This window comes from Aquarana catesbeiana, linkage group LG04, assembly GCF_042186555.1.
Source record: "Aquarana catesbeiana isolate 2022-GZ linkage group LG04, ASM4218655v1, whole genome shotgun sequence".
NCBI lineage: Eukaryota > Metazoa > Chordata > Amphibia > Anura > Ranidae > Aquarana > Aquarana catesbeiana.
In genome coordinates, this window is record NC_133327.1 from 326,407,749 (window position 1) to 326,425,999 (window position 18,251).

General features: G+C 40.0%; 1 protein-coding gene across 3 annotated transcripts in view; it reads left to right on the plus strand.

Annotated features, from left to right (window-relative positions):
- Window positions 1-18,251, plus strand: part of CYB5R4 (cytochrome b5 reductase 4) — a 353,527-nt gene that overhangs the window by 278,251 nt on the left and 57,025 nt on the right. For all 3 annotated transcript variants that reach the window (XM_073626888.1, XM_073626886.1, XM_073626887.1), the window contains one exon: window positions 7,722-7,874. In XM_073626888.1, the coding sequence (XP_073482989.1) occupies window positions 7,722-7,874 (153 nt within the window). The remainder of the gene's footprint in view (window positions 1-7,721; window positions 7,875-18,251) is intronic.

Below are 18,251 nucleotides of genomic sequence, written 5' to 3' on the forward strand. Positions count from 1 at the left end.
GTTCCTCTCCTCCCCTCCTGTGTACCGATCGGTACACAGTGAGCGGGGAGGGGGATGGATGGATGTCTGCAGCGCTGTGGGCTGGATGTGTAGTGCCCACAGCGCTGCACAGAGACATCCATCCATCCATGCTCAGCCATCCCTCACTACTAATGCTGTGCAATACTCTGCAATACCCCCACAATACTCTGCAATACCCCCACAATACTCTGCAATGCTGTGCAATACTCTGCAATACCCCCACAATACTCTGCAATGCTGTGAAATACTCTGCAATACCCCCACAATACTCTGCAATACCCCACAATACTCTGCAATACCCCCACAATACTCTGCAATGCTGTGCAATACTCTGCAATGCCCCCACAATACTCTGCAATGCTGTGCAATACTCTGCAATACCCCCACAATACTCTGCAATGCTGTGCAATACTCTGCAATGCCCCCACAATACTCTGCAATGCCCCCACAATACTCTGCAATGCTGTGCAATACTCTGCAATGCTGTGCAATACTCTGCAATGCCCCCACAATACTCTGCAATGCTGTGCAATACTCTGCAATGCTGTGCAATACTCTGCAATGCCCCCACAATACTCTGCAATGCTGTGCAATACTCTGCAATACCCCCACAATACTCTGCAATGCTGTGCAATACTCTGCAATGCCCCCACAATACTCTGCAATGCCCCCACAATACTCTGCAATGCTGTGCAATACTCTGCAATACCCCCACAATACTCTGCAATGCTGTGCAATACTCTGCAATGCCCCCACAATACTCTGCAATGCCCCCACAATACTCTGCAATGCTGTGCAATACTCTGCAATGCCCCCACAATACTCTGCAATGCTGTGCAATACTCTGCAATGCTGTGCAATGCTCTGCAATGCTGTGCAATACTCTGCAATGCTGTGCAATACTCTGCAATGCTGTGCAATACTCTGCAATACCCCCACAATACTCTGCAATGCCCCCACAATACTCTGCAATGCTGTGCAATACTCTGCAATGCCCCCACAATACTCTGCAATGCTGTGCAATACTCTGCAATGCTGTGCAATACTCTGCAATGCCCCCACAATACTCTGCAATGCTGTGCAATACTCTGCAATGCCCCCGCCATACTCTGCCATGCCCCCGCCATACTCTGCCATGCCCCCGCCATACTCTGCCATGCCCCCGCCATACCCCGCCATACTCCGCAATACCCCGCCATACTCCGCAATACCCCGCCATACTCCGCCATACTCCGCCATACTCCGCCATACCCCGCCATACTCCGCCATACCCCGCCATACTCCGCCATACTCCGCCATACTCCGCAATACCCCGCCATGCTGAGCCATGCTCAGCTGTACTCGCCCTCTGTATGTGGCCAGGCTGTGGAAGTCTCACACATGTGGTATCGCCGTACTCAGGAGGAGCAGGAGAATCTATTTTGGGGTGTCATTTTTGGCATGTACATGTTATGTGGTAGAAATATTGTATAAATGGACAACTTTGTGTTAAAAAAAAAAAAAAAGCGTTTTAACCACTTCCCGCCCGCCGGCCGTCATACAACGTCCTTGACTTTGTGCGGAGATATCTGAATGATGGTTGCCGCTACAGGCATCATTCAGATATCAGCTTTTTCAGCCGGCGATTCCCTACACCATGAGAATGATCATAGCAGCTGTTCCACTGCTTGATCGTTCTTACGGGAGGCGAGAGGGGACGTCCCCCCTTCCCGCCGCCTTGCGGTGCTTCTACCGACTCACCACTACGATCGAAGCCAGGATCTTTTTTTTTTAATTTCAGGCTTCCCAGCCTAGAGGTGAGATGTGGGGTCTTATTGACCCCATATCTCACTGTAAAGAGGACCTGTCATGCCATATTCCTATTACAAGGATGTTTATATTCCTTGTAATAGGAATAAAAGTGGTCAAAATTTTTTTTTTTTGGAAAAAAGCATCAAACTAAAATAAATAAAGTAAAATGAACAATAAAAAAAAAAAAAAAATTTTTAAAGCGCCCCTGTCCCTGTGTGCTCGCATGCAGAAGCGAACGCATATGTAAGTCCCGCCCACATATGAAAACGGTGTTCAAACCACACATGTGAGGTATCGCTGCGATCGGTAGAGCGAGAGCAATAATTTTGGCCCTAGACCTCCTCTGTAACTCAAAACATGTAACCAGTAAAAAATTTTAAAGCGTCGCCTATGGGGATTTTTGAGTAGCAAAGTTTGGCGCCATTCCACAAGCGCGTGCAATTTTGAAGGGTGACATGTTGGGTATCTATTTACTCGGCGTAACTTCATCTTTCACATTATGCAAAAACATTGGGCTAACTTTACTGTTTTGGTTTTTGTAAAGCACAAAACAGTTTTTTTTCCAAAAAAAAAATTGCTGCGCAAATACCGTGCGAGATAAAAAGTTGCAACGACCGCCATTGTATTCTCTAGGGTCTTTGCTAAAAAAACATATATAATGTTTTGGGGTTCTAAGTAATTTTCTAGCTAATAAATGATGATTATTACATGTAGGAGAGAAATGTCAGAATTGGCCTGGGTGCTCCAGAACGCCTGAAGGTGCTCCCCTGCATGTTGGGCCTCTATGTGGCCACGCTGTGTAAAAGTCTCACACATGTGGTATCACCATACTCGGGAGTAATAGCAGAATGTGTTTTGTGGTGTAATTTGTGGTATGCATATGCGGTCTGTGAGAAATACCCTGCTAATATGACAATTTTGTGGAAAAAAAAAAAAAGTAAAAAAAAAACCTTGATTTTGCAAAGAATTGTGGGAAAAAATGACAACTTCAAAAAACTCACCATGCATCTTTCTAAATACCTTGGAATGTCTTCTTTCCAAAAAGGGGTCATTTGGGGGGTATTTGTACTTTTCTGGCATGTTAGGGTCTCAAGAAATGAGATAGGCCGTCAGTACTTCAGGTGTGATAAATTTTCAGATATTCGCACCATAGCTTTTGGACTTTATAACTTTCAAAAAGACCAAATAATATCCACCGATTTGGGTTATTTTTACCAAAGATATGTAGCGGTATAAATTTTGGCCAAAATATATGAAGAAAAATTACTAATTTGCAAAATATTATAACAGAAATGAAGAAAAATGTATTTTTTTACAGATTTTTCGGTCTTTTTTCTTTTACGGCGCAAAAAATAAAGAACCCAGCAGTGATTAAATACCACCAAAAGAAAGCTCTATTTGTGTGAAAAAAAGGACAAAAATTTCATAAAGATACAGTGTTGCATGACTGAGTAATTGTCATTCAAAATGTGAGAGCACCAAAAGCTGAAAATTGGTCTGGTTAGGAAGGGGGTTTAAGTGCCCAGTTGTCAAGTGGTTAACTAGCGTGTCTGCGGTCCAAACTTTTCACCAATTAAAAAGATTTAGCACATCTTAAAATGAAAAAGAAGACCTAGGACTGTTGAGCAGTTAGAATCCTATATCAGACAACTATGTGTCAACATTCCTCTCCCAAAACTCCAGCAACTGGTCTCCTTAGTTCCCAGATGTTTTGTTAAAAGAAGACAGGATACTATACTATTGTAAACCTGTCTTTATTGATACACGTTGCTGCCATAAAATCCAAAATTACCTTATTTTTTTCTTAAAAATGGTACATTTTCTCAGTTTAAACGTTTCATATGTTTTCTATATTCTATTGTGAATAAAATATGGTATGGGTTTATGAGATTTGCAAATCCTCGCATTCTGTTCTTATGTAGATTTTACATAACATGTAAACATGTGTAACATGTAAATGTCCTAACTTTTTTGGAATTGGGGTTGTAGTAGGTACATTTTTATTTGGCATAGAAATAAAGATTGTGAGAAATATTCATAATAGGGTAACTATATTCAGGTGCGCTACTAATGTCACAAACAAACGGACTGAGGGAACTCCCTCAACCTGGATGTGTATGTGAATTATATCTTAGAGCAACAATAGGAAATAACAAAAAAATTGTAACAACACAAATGTTGGGTATTGCACCTTCCAGTGAGGTAATACGTGAATGATTACAATGTAGCAAAAAAGTCCACTGAAGGAATAGATAGTTGAAGGAAGACAAAAAGTCCTGCAACATAAATATATGTGTATGCTTCCTGGGTAAATTAATACTTTCTCTGTGAACCAGACACTTGTGATAGAATGAGAAAAGGTGGCCGCTTACCAGATCCGTGGGACCCCTATCACGGGGGTCTTATGGGCTCATAGAGTATCCAGGAACAGCTGATAAGATTCTCTTAGTCATCCATCCACCCGAGATCCTCCACTGGCATCAACGTAGCAGTGTAAAGAAATCCCATACACTGGAGCAGCTGATCAGATGGAACAGCTGATTGGATCACACAGACTCACTCCTTCACAGGCGCTGTTTAGTTCTATGCAGCCGGACTGTCTTCAATGGTGACTTTTGCTGTATGTGAATTAAAAAAACAGGAGAAACTCCATAGTGTAATAGGTAAAAACTTCTTTAATAAAACAAAGACATGGCCGGCATCCAAAATGTTAGCAGAAAATCAAAAAATACGGAAAGTTTTAGCGACACTGCTGCATTCAGGCTAGTCAGCTGCTATGTGGTGACATCAGGTTTCTTGGCTCCTCCTACGCTGCATTTCTCCGTAAGAGGCATCGACTGGGAAAGGAGGCTGAAACCAGACATCACACACCACACCTTTTTAAGTATCTCAGCAGGCAGGATGACACCGGAAAGAAGATTGGGATAATTACCCAATCAGTCCACAGTGTGATCAAATCCATTAAGGGTCTGTAAGTGTTAATATGCTGTGCCAGATATATATAATGAAAGCAGTCACACTACCACAATAACACTTGCCGGAAAAAAACTGAGTAATCAAAAAGTTATATATAAAAACATATTAAAATGTATACATAGAAGTTAAAAGAACTTGGTATTACTCCAAATCTTGTAAATTTCATAAAATAACAGCAACCTCAATTATTGTGTTATGTAAGATCATAACTACACAAAATGACATTTGGAACCAAAACAGATATATATATATATATATATATATATATATATATATATATATATATATAGTAATAATAAATGGATGCCACCAGTTAATACACATAATGGAATAGATTTGATATTAATCAAAGCATTTATGCTGGGACATCGCATGTCATTCATTCATCTCCTCCTGAAAGGAGGAGGGGAATCTCGTTGCAGACAAGGTGAGACATCCGATATCAGACAAACCAAAGAGAGTAGATATCATTAAACGTGTGTACTAACTTTATAGAGCCTCAAACGGGATACATGTGAATGTATAAAAAGGAAAGATTTGTTTGTAGACAAGGTAAGACATCCGATATCGGACACACCGGAGAGAGTAAGTATCATTAACTTTGTTACACTAACTTTATGAAGCCTCAAAGGAATGCATGTGCATGCATGAAAGGGGATTTTTTTTTTTTTTATTCAACAGAGGAAAAAACTCCTCTGTTAAATAAACAGAGGAATCTATCTAGCAGAGGAGCAAGCTATTGGACGGAGGAAAAGGGAAGGGGCTAATAGACTAAAGGGGAACTCTTCATCCTAATAATATGTCTTAATTACAGAGATGGGAGGGATGGTTTTAGCTGTTGTCTATATAGTAATTTATATCCTATTTTATGTTCAGGCCCCAAGAGCTATAAGACATCCTGACAGTATGTTTTATTTACAGAGATAGAGGGATGGCTTTAACTGTTATCTATATAGCAATTTATATCCCATTCTATGTTCAGGCCCCAAGGGCTATAAGATTGCATATCGAATATCCAGCGGGTTTTGCGACGTGAAATATGGCGTTTTAAATTACTACCCCTCCAATGGGGAGTGAATTTTTCAATGGCCATAACTTTCAATACTGATGTATCACGATTATGAAACTGTCGGAAATGCCACGAGACGCTATGTCCAATGAAACCCCTCCGTATGTTCGACAAATGCTCGTCAATACGAATTTTGAGCGCCCGGGTGGTCCTACCAATGTATTGAAACCCGCATGGACAACTAAGAAGGTATATTACCCCTACCGTCCCACATGTAATAAAATCTTTTACAGAGTAAATCCTAGAAGTAACAAAGGAAGAGAAGGTGGACCTTCTGACGGTTTGGGATGACCTACATACCGCACATTTTTTACAAGGAAAAAAACCTTTTAAGTTGCCAAACATCTGTACCTTAAGGGGTGGATCAATGACACTAGGTGCCAAAAGATCTTTCAGGTTTTGGTTCCTTCTGTATAAAACATTTGGCCGATCTGGAAGTACAGTTCCTAACACTTTGTCGCACTTCAGAGTCTGCCAGTGCTTACGAATGATTTTGTTCACCCACCAAATATTCATAATAATATAATATACCTAAAGCTGAGAGTTAAGCTTCTTATATTTTGCCTTCCTTGGTTCTTCCCTCCATCCTCATCAACACACTAGTGACATTATTAAATAAACCCCCCTTGTTTTCATTAAATGCCTAAAGCCAGCCATAGATGGAATGATTTTCTATTCTGCACCCACAGGTTGCAGGAAAGAAAATAAGTTCATTGTGTTGATGGGGGAATTCCTCCCACCGAGCGATTGTGTTCTCCCAGTAGGGAGACATGGAGAGCTGTCCCACCTGGGAGAACACACAGTGATTATTGCTAGCAGCTTTAGCCGCTGACAATAATTGCATGAAAAATCTGACATGCTGGTTGTACCCAAGTTGATCAATCAGCCTGCCCATACATGGTTCCAATCTCGAGCGGTCCCTACTGGACCAGCCCAGATTCTAATTGTCTATGGCCGACTTTACTTTAGACCGTGTGATGTCATCGCTGGGCCCTGTGATTTTCTATGCAAAGCGGGCAGATCATGGCTGGTATGAGGGGCTGGCACAGTGCTGTACATAGTTTCCTGAAAACATTACAGCACCCTACTTCAGTTTTCCTCTCAGCCTAAGTCCTGATGCAAGCAGTGGGCAGGCACTTAGGAGGAATCATGCAAATATCAAAATGCCTTGATGGGTAGATGTCAGTCTGGAGGAATGGGTGTTCCCAGGAAGGCTGTATTTGAATTCAGACTGCTCTGGGTTATGGTGACACGTGATGCTGAATCTTCATGATAAAAAGAACTGAAATCCAGAGAATTAAAGGGGTGGACCAGGGACCGTCAGGCTGGCGAGGAAAGGCTTGATGATGCTTGATTTCTTCCAGCCAGGAAATGAGGCAAGCTGTATCTGACCTTTCTGCAGCTTATAATACATATTGTGAGAGGCTCACAGTGTGCAGTGAAAGCAGAGTACAGGAGAGGCGCCTGAACAACTGTGCAAGATTGAAGGGAAGGTTGAAGTCAGATTGAAGACCCGCAGAGGCCCAGGCTCCTCTTTGTTTTAGTAGAACCTATGCACATTTTAGATACTATTCCCCTGATCAGCTGGATACATTTTTCTTGCTGAGCTCTTAGAATTTTTCTCCAAAATAGGCAAGTGCTGGACATGTCCTTCAGCTGCCTCCTTTCCTTACTCTGTCACAATATACATACTGTACATACTCCAGCAATTTCAGTGTCAATGTCTCTGGAAAGAATTTTGACATCTCTGGCTGACTTTTGTCATGGCAGGGTTGCTTTATTGCATTTGCATAAACTAAATGCATAAGTGAATTCTGAATCACCTACTTACATTGTGTTAAACAAATATATCCCTTTGTTTTAGGTGTGGAAGTGGTAAAACCTTATACGCCAGTTTCCCAGACGTTAGTGTCAGATCCACAACAAACATCTGGCAATATTGAAAAGTACATCTATATAATCATCAAAATCTACCCAAATGGAAGCTTTACACCTCTGCTTGACAACTTGGAAATAGGTAAGAGTAACATGCTTTATCAGGGCTTTATATTATTATTATAGGTGCAGGAACTTACCTTCCCTGGCGAACTTCCCGCCCCTACTTTCTTCGGGGGAGAGAAGTAAAGCAGCGCCAAATAATGGAAATAGTTAAGGCTTAGAACTGCGTATCGCACAAGATGCATTTTTCAGGAATGTCTAACACAAAGTACGGGATTCAGGAGTGTATAACACATAGGGCTCAGGAGTGTGTATAGTGCAGTTGTGAGAAGTGCATATCACACAGGGTGCAGAAAAAAAAATCAGATGGAACTTACATTCAATGCGAAAAGTCCCTTGTGCTCAGGAATATGCAACCTATAGCCCTGTGTCCAGAGTGCAGTGGTCAGGAATATGTAACACAGAGACCAGCACACAGAGTGCAGTGGTAAAGCACATGTAATATGCAGTCCAGCATACAGAATGCAGGGCTCAGGAGTATGTAACCCAAAACCCATTGTACAGAGTACAGCATTCAGGAGACCATCCAGAAGCCTTTAACCCTTTCGCTGCCATGCACTGTGCTTTTAAACTTAGCTGGCCAGGCCATTTTTGCAATTTTTGCATTGCTTTTTTATTTTTCCCCTACAGCTTTCAGAGTTTGTTAAAGACTCCCCCCCTCAACCATATATTCACTGAAAGTACATGACCAATAGAATACAAATAAGGTGCTACTGATTTTTAGGGCACAATCATATTTGCGCAAATGTTTATCAAAACAATATTTTCGCAAAAAATACACTAAAATCATTATTAGCAGATAAAAACACAGCACATTTTACAAAGTTCCTACTAAATATAAAAGCTAACCTGTATTAGGTTAATAAATAACCACTATTTGTAAATTTTAGATTGCGCCTTTTTGCGAAATGGTGAAAATCGAACATACACAAAAATTTTAAAAAACTCAGAATGGTCAGGGGTGGGTAGTGGGGTCACTCAGGGTTCTGTGCTGGGACCAATCCTATTTAATTTGTTCATAAACGACCTCGAGGATGGGATAAACAGTTCAATCTCTGTATTTGCGGATGATACTGAGCTACGCAGGGCAATAACTTCTCCGCAGGATGTGGAGACCTTGCAAAAAGATCTGAACAAATTAATGGGGTGGGTGACTACATGGCAAATGAGGTTCAATGTAGAAAAATGTAAAATAATGCATTTGACTGGCAAAAATATGAATGCAATCTATACACTGGGGGGAGAACCTCTGGGGGAATCTAGGATGGAAAAGGACCTGGGGGTCCTAGTAGATGATAGGTTTAGCAATGGCATGCAATGCCAAGCTGCTGCTAACAAAGCAAACAGAATATTGGCATGCATTAAAAAGGGAATCAACTCCACAGATAAAACGATAATTCTCCCGCTCTACAAGACTCTGGTCCGGCCGCACCTAGAGTATACTGTCCAGTTCTGGGCACCAGTCCTCAGGAAGAATGTACTTGAAATAAAGCGAGTATAAAGAAGGGCAACAAAGCTAATAAAGGGTCTGGAGGATATTAGTTATGAGGAAAGCACTGAACTTATTCTCCCTGGAGAAGAGATGCTTGAGAGGGGGGCATTCATAGTGTGAAGAAACTATTAGGTAAGCACCTGAACGACCGCAACATACAAGGATATACAATGTAATACTGACATATAATCGCACACATAGGTTAGACTTGAAGGACTCGTGTCTTTTTTCAACCTCACCTACTATGTAACTATGTAACTATCCAAATTTCTCAAAAAAATTGGAGATTTTCATTTTTCCCTCACAGCTTTCAGAGTTTGTTAAAGACCCCCAAACCATATATTTTCTGAAAGCACATGACCTGTAGAATAAAAAGAAGGTGCTACTGATTTTAACACCATGCAATATTTGCGCAAATGTTTATCAAAACAATATATTTGCTAAAAATTTTCTAAAATCATTCTTAGCAGTTATAAACACAGCAAATTTTACAAAATTCCTGCCAAATTCCTACTAAATATAAAAACTTAACCTGTATTGAGTCAAAAACTAAAAAAAATTTGTAACTTTTAAATTACGCCTTTTTGCAAAATGGTGAAAATTTAACGTACGCAAAAATGTAAATAACCACATTTCTCTACAAATCTGAAGATTTTCATTGTTCCCTTACAGCTTTCAGAGTTTGTTAAAGACCCCCCAAACCATATATTTCCTGAAAGCATAAGACCAGTAGAATAAAAGGAGTAAATAAAAAAGGTGCTACTGATTTTTTAAGGCCCCGCGATATTTGCGCAAATGTTTACCAAAGCAATACTTTCTCTAAAAATACACTAAAATCATTATTAGTAGATACAAACACAGCAAATTTTACAACATTTCTTCTAAATTCCTACTAGATACAAAAATTTGACATGTATTGAGTTAATAAATAACAAATATTTGTAAATTTTAAATTTTAACTTTTTGCGAAATGGTGAAAACTGAACGTACACAAAACTATAAATTTCATTTTTCACTTTCAGCTTTTAGAATTTTTAAAAGACCCCCCAAACTATACATTTTCTAAAAGCATAAGACAAGTAGAATAAATGGAAGGTCTTACTGATTTTTAAGGCCCTGCGATATTTGTGCACATGTTTACCAAAACAATATTTTTACTAAAAATGCACTAATATCATTATTAGCAGATATAAACACAGCAAATTTTACAAAATTCCTGCAAAGTTCCTTCTAAATATAAAAGCTAAATCTGTATTGAGTTATTAAATAACAAATAATTGTACATTTTAAATTGCACCTTTTTGTGAAATGGTGAAAACTGAAGATACACAAAACTGTAAATAAAAACAATTTACTCTAAAAATCCGGAGGTTACGATTTTTTACTTACAACTTTCAGAATTTGAAAAGACCCCTCAAACAATACATTTTCTGAAAGCACATGACCTGTAGAATAAAAAAGTGCTACAGATTTTTTGGACTCTGCAATAATTACACAAATGTTGGTTGTATCGCTATTTTCACTAAAAATACACGAAAATCATTAATAGTGCACATAAACACAACATAGCTTACAAAATTCCTGCTAAATTACTACTAAAGCATCGTTTACATACTAAAGTGTACACCTATGGAGGTCCATGTTTATCCACACAGGGATGCACAGGTGTTCCGTGCATCCCCATACAGGCAGTCCATTGTCAATTGGGATGTGACAGCTGCACAGACATAGCTGCTGTTCCCAATCTGACATCCCTGTGGGTGTGATCCATGACCCCGAACGCAGACAGTGTGAGCTCAGGGACATGCACGCGGACCTACATGGATATCATATTGGGAGCAACGGCTCTGTTTGTGCAGTTGCTACATCCCAAATTACATCAATGGGACTTTCTGCAGAGGGATGCATGGAACACCTGCATCCCTGTAAAGGTAAATACAGCCTTGCAGGGATGTACGGTGTGTATGCCCTGTGTGAACAAGACCTTAGGCCCCTTTCTCACGAGCAGACTGATCGGGTCTGCCTGTCCGTGTACTGGAACACACATGTCCTTATTTAAGGTTAAGAAAAAAGAGGGGAAAAAATGCACTGGACTACATCAAAAACGCATCAAAAATGCGCATGCAGAAAAGCATCTGGAATGCATTTGGACTGCATTTCTATGGTGTGCACTGGCCCTCAGTCTTTTTGGGTATGAGTCTGTCAGCATGGCAAACTTGACTTGCCAATATGTGCCCACTCTTCCTTGCAAAAACACTTCAAACCTGTCAGATTGCAAGGGCATCTCCTGTGCACAGCCCTCTTCAGATCACCCCACAGATTTTCAATCAGATTCAGGTCTGGGCTCTGGCCGGGCCATTCCAAAACTTTAATCTTCTTATGGTGAATCCATTCCTTTGTTGATTTGGATGTATGCTTTTGGTCGTTGTCATGCTGAAAGATGAAGTTCCTCTTCGTGATCAGCTTTCTAGCAGAAGCCTGAAGATTTTGTGCCAATATTGACTGGTATTTGGAAATGCTCATAATTTCCTCTACCTTGACTAAGGCCCCTGTTCCAGCTGAAGAAAAACAGCTCCAAAGCATGATGCTGCCACCACCATGCTTCACTCTGGGTATGGTGTTCTTTTGGTGATGTACAGTGTTGTTTTGCGCCAAACGTTTGCCCCTCTACCCCATAGGCCAGACATATGAAGAATATGGTAGATTGTTTTCACACGTACCACACAGTCAGTATTTGCCAGATATTCCTGCAACTCTTTTAATGTTGCTGTAGGCCTCTTGGCATCCTCCCTGACCAGTTTTCTTCTCGTCTTTTCATCAATTATGGAGGGATGCCCTGTTCTTGGTAATGTCACAGTTGTGCCATATTTTCTCCACTTGATGATGACGTCTTCACTGTGTTCCATGGTATATCTAATGCCTTGAAAAATCTTTTGTACCCTTCTCCTGACTGATACCTTTAAACAATGAGAGCCCTCTGATGCTTTGGAAGCTCTCTGCTAGTTCCTTTCCAATAAAGATTGCAACTGGTTCCAGTGAGTACTATAGGTGGTCACTACCACTTCTCTCTCTGGGGCCCTATTACCTGGTTGATTCTCCCTGTGCTGTTCCTTGTTTTTATTTAGGATATTCTCATATGTTTTGCTAGTACTCGTGTCTTACTTTTCTTCAAAATAGAGTCAGAGTAACCCCGAGCCCTTAACCTACTTCTAAGTTCCTTGCTTTCCTGGTAAAAGTCCTGCACATTGGAACAATTCCTATTGACCAATAGGAATGCCCTTATTAAAGAGCCACGGGTGATTGCTGGTGGCGTGGAGGAGCGTGTTCCCCGCAGTAGGCTTGCAGAAATTCTGTATTTCCACTATATTTCCTACCTTGCAAAAGCTGCAACCATTAGCAAGTGACCTCAACACTCTAACACAAGTAATAATAATAAAAATGGTGCGCTAAATCAAAAAGCTATGCAGCAAAAATAGACAAATATGCATGAATGCCTATCCCTAATTTAAAAAAAAACACAAAACAAAAATTGCAGTAATATGCGATAATATGCACTGATTAAAGAAGCTAAACAGCAAAAATAAACATAATTGTAAATGGACAGTATATAAGACATACATATGATATTATAGATAGTCATATACTAAAACAGCGCTATGTTGAACATAAAACAGAAGTGTGGCCAACTACACACATAAAAAGTCCATTAGACTAGTGCAATATCACGCCCTCTGTCGAAGTCAGGATATGACGAAACGCGTCAGGGCGTGGCTTACACGACGCAGGAAGTGACGCTTGCGCTCCATCGAGGTCGGACCCGGAACGAGGAAGTCATCACCGCTTTGTTTATTGCGGAGACCGGTTCCAAACGGCCACGGTGCGGTGCATGGTGATATTAATTTAATCTGCTATGTTTTTATTATAATCTGGTACGTTGCTAGCATTGGGGAAGTGTTTATGTTATGGGTGCTTTTCATTAATAAAACGGAATTACGCTATATATGCCTTATCTCGTTTTTTGAATGGTTTGGAGCCCCTGCATCTCCCTATTGCCCAGAGAAGTGCTGTATTGAGGTGGTCCAGAATATCTCTTAATTGGATGCTTTGATTTTTTAAAGCTCTGGTGAGTTTGACCCCCGAAGGGGAGTGTGTTCACATATGGTGGAGTTGGAATGATCGGTGGAAGGTGCACGCTGTGACATGCTCTAGGATCTACTTGAACACTCTCTGAATCACAACTGATATTGCACTAGTCTAATGGACTTTTTATGTGTGTAGTTGGCCACACTTCTGTTTTAGGTTCAACATAGCGCTGTTTTAGTATATGACTATCTATAATATCATATGTATGTCTTATATACTGTCCATTTACATCTATTTGCTTTTTTAAACAGCTGCTTTTCTTTTTCTCCTTACCCTTGGTTTTTATATTTTTATTTCAGAGGGTCTGGTAGATAGCCTTTGTATGTCCTTTTATCTACTGAAGGATCTGGATGAATGTGGTTAGAGGTTCTGTGGCGCTGAGTGGTGTACTATAGGCCGAATTTTACACTGTTCTGTTATAGCAAAAATAAACAAATATGCATAAATGACTTACCCTAATTTAAAAAAAAAGGAAAAATACAGTAATATGCGATAATATGTGAAATGGAGATAAAGTGCTTGCATCAAAAGCAGATATTAATCTGATTTTACATAAAAAATAATAAAATCAGTCACCAATAATAAAGTAATTGTGCATCAAAAAGCGATGAGATGTGAAGATCACATGCTCAAAAAACAGTTCTTGAAAGTTGTGAACACCATCCAGGTATCTACCAGGAGTGTGCCCTAGCAGCTCACCTTAACCACTTACAGACCGTAAGATTTTCCCCCTTAATGACCAGGCCATTTTTTGCGATACGGCACTGCATCTCTTTAACTGACAATTGCCGGTCGTGCGACACTGTACCCAAACAAAATTGACGTTCTTTTTTTCCCACAATTAGAGCTTTCTTTTGGTGGTATTTGATCACCTCTGCGGTTTTTATTTTTTGCGCTATAGACAACAAAAGAGTGACAATTTTGAAATAAAAAACAATTTGTTAACTTTTTGCTATAATAAATATCCAAAAGAAGTGTAAAAAAAAAAAAAATCTTCATCAGTTTAGGCCGATATATATTCTTCTACACCTACGGCAACTTGTGGGAACGTGCCAACCTGCTGCCGTATAACGGCGGCTGGTTGGCAAGTGGTTAAACAAAGACCACAACAGGTCTAGTGGCGCTTTGGTATACATATCCTTATCAGCAGTTCATGTTCCACTCTCCTCTCCTGCATCGAAATCCACAGCTGGTCTGGCAAGGCTTTAATATATGGATCCTTTAAGAGCAGCCACATTCCACACTCCTCTCCTTATAGCAAAAACAAAGGGATAAATATCCACTATGCTGTATTGGATCTCCTCCTCTCCTCCATTCATAGGCCATACAAGACAAAAAAGAGCTTCATAGTATAGTAATTTCACAAAAGAAATTGTTTTATTAAAACATAATACCTTACATCTAGGTTAAAATCAAGCAGTATCAATAAAATCCCTACTTCCTGGTCTCAGCCGTGACCGAAAATGATGTTACCGACTCCTCCAAAGCTGCAATTTTTGTTTTGTGTTTTTTTTTTAAATTAGGGATAGGCATTCGTGCATATTTGTCTATTTTTGCTGTATAGCTTCTTGAATTAGCGCACCATTTTTATTATTATTTTTATTTTAAGATAATTCCAAAAATTCCACCAAAAATTAGTTGTGTTGACAAGACAAGGGGAGCCCAAGTTCGAGCCACTGGGCTACCGCATAGATGAAGCTACACACCCTGTCAATGTGAAACACGTCGACGTCACTTTCATTCGGACGTCACGCCACGGCGTCATCCCCCATGGAGGCTTGCGGGCCCGCACGCTAAGGAGCTGAATACGGTCGGCAGGCGAAGGTGACCACAACGGAGGACTATTGGATGCGAACCTGTGGTTTCACATCAGTCAGCCAGCACAGTGCACTTTCCAGTAACAGCACGCCAACGCCACAAAGATCAGGTTAGAGTAGAACAGAGTGTATGACCTGTATGGCCTCCGGAGTATCTGATGGTGTCTACCCATGACCCGGAAGTGGTAATGTACTTTGGTGTCCCCACTTTCTGTTTACCATCTATATTACAATCTACACTACCTGCTGCTGTTGTTGATTACTGATGGAAATATCACTCATGATCACTGATGGAATATTGTCTTCTTACCAGTATACACGATAACGTTATATGCATCAATAGACTTGGCCAACGTCAATATTGATAATACTGGACTGATTTTTCCAACTCATTCAGCACTGCTATAGACCATACATGGGACCACTTCCCCAGTACAATCCACAGGTTTTTCTAGTGCTCCAACCCCTTATCCCCTTCCTGCCTCTTCTCTTCCACATGTGGCTCGAGCCCCACGAGGGGGATTGATGTCAGCTCTAACAGCCACATACAGCAATTAGCTGGAGAATCCCACTGATGGTTGGCTGTGCAGACATCAATTTCCCTGGCGTCCGCACGCTGTTGTTTGTACAGTTTTGTTATATGTTGTTTTGTCCCCCAGCCTATGGTTGCATTGACTGACCTACATAGGCCAGTCGGCAACTTGCAATTAGGGCATTTTAGCGTTAAGGCTAATGCCCCGTACACACGGTCGGACATTGATCGGACATTCCGACAACAAAATCCTAGGATTTTTTCCGACGGATGTTGGCTCAAAATTGTCTTGCATACACACGGTCACACAAAGTTGTTGGAAAATCCGATCATTCTGAACGCGGTGACTTAAAACACGCACGTCGGGACTATAAACGGGGCAGTAGCCAATAGCTTTCATCTCTTTATTTATTCTGAGCATGCGTGGCACTTTGTGCGTCGGATTTGTGTACACATGATCGGAAATTCCGACAACGGATTTTGTTGTCGGAAAATTTTATAGCCTGCTCTCAAACTTTGTGTGTTGGAAAATCCGATGGAAAATGTGTGATGGAGCCTACACACAGTCGGAATTTCCAACAACAAGGTCCTATCATACATTTTCCGTCGGAAAATCCGACCACGTGTAGGGGGCATAACTCTTTTATCAATGTGTTTTGAATTTTGTACCACTCCAATAAATTATTGACTGATTAATTAATTCCACATGTTTTGCTCTTCAGTAAGCCCCATTCTTTTCTTGGTTTCCCCCCCCCCCCCCCCGTTTGGGACATTTAGTCTTGTTACAGTTTTTCTAGGGGCTGAAGAACATCCACTTATTTATTGGTACACAATTCATACACACAACAATCAAGCCTCTTTTCTCTAGGAATTTTTAACGCATGTATTCCCGCCTCAAACGGGATGGACGTGTAAAGAGGCTCTACGTCCACACCAACCAAAACACAGTTTTCAGGGAACATATATCCAACAATTTCCAAAGTAAGCCTCCTGTATCCAAGACAAATGAGGGGAGTTCTGTTACCAAATTCTTAATCCATTTTCCTCATATTTACCTACACGCTCATGTGGACTTCCTACCTCCAAAAACTATAGGTCTTCTGGGTGGTTTATGGGTGTTTGTGGTTTATGGGGAAAGGGGAGGGAGGATTTGTGGATGCTACAGACACTAATGTGTAATGTTTTTATATTTTCTATATGAATATTAAAATTACAGTAGTCACGTGAAGGTGTCTCTTCCAATGTTTTGGTCTATTTAATGTTCATGTTACATATTTGAGAACGCCGTTATTTTTTCACTTGTAGTTCCTCTTAAAGACACTTTTTTTTTTCTCTTTTGACAGTGGTCAAGGACATGCTACGAAAGCCTAACTTTTCTTAACAAGAAATGCTAAGAAAAGTTATGAGTATAAGTTTATGAATAAAAAAGAATAATAATAATAAGAAGAATAAGAATAATAATTTTACTTTGTAGGTATTTAGCTGAAATGGTTGAGTGCTGGAAGGTTTAAATAATTAACCACAAGTATTTTTATTATATGCAATTTATGCTTGTTCAAATGGCCACTTCACCACTGAAAGTTGGGCAAAGATGGGTAGAATTTCAGCTAAAAATTCTTAGAAAAAGAATCTTCTAAGAAAGTTTGCTAATTTTTCTAATTAGTGGATCAAATCGACATTCATTTGCGACCAAAGTGACGACAAATTTTGGAGCAGGATAAAAAGTTTTTCTTGGATTAACAAATTTTTAACAATTTTTTTTTTAACAGTGCTTGTGGTATTTGTTCGGTAAAATCCATTCATTCCAAAAGCAAATGATAAAAGCAAACAAAAACGACTTTCAAATGTTCTGAGAATTTTCATTTGTAATTCTATCCATTCATGGCCAGCTTAAAGTTTAAAAAAAAATGGTGCCAGGGAAAAAAAAAGCTTGATCCAGCTTTTTTTTGCATTGAAAACACAGTTAAGATAAAGTGGAGTCGACATGGACAAAACTCTGCATGATGGCAACAAATTCAAAAGATTGTGATTTTCTTTTCTAAACTTTTCTAAACCCAAACACTTAGATACCTTGCAACTTTTTGAGATGAGAACAAAGCACTTTTTTTACCAATATTCCTTTATATTGGCTTTTGAAATTTACGCACGCAGGACTTTTGAATTTGGATGAAGGGTTAAGCACTGTGAAACACTTTTTGAAAGATAAATAGTGCATTTTATCTACAACTATATAGATCAGACCAAAATGAGGGAAAAATGAGGAGGAAAGAGGGACAGATGGACTTTCTTCAAAATCAGGGACAGTCCCTCAAAATCAGGGACAGTTGGGAGCTATGCACGTAAACCAAATACAATGGGGATGGAAAGTATTCAGACCCTCTTAATTTTTTCACTCTTTGTTATATTGCAGCA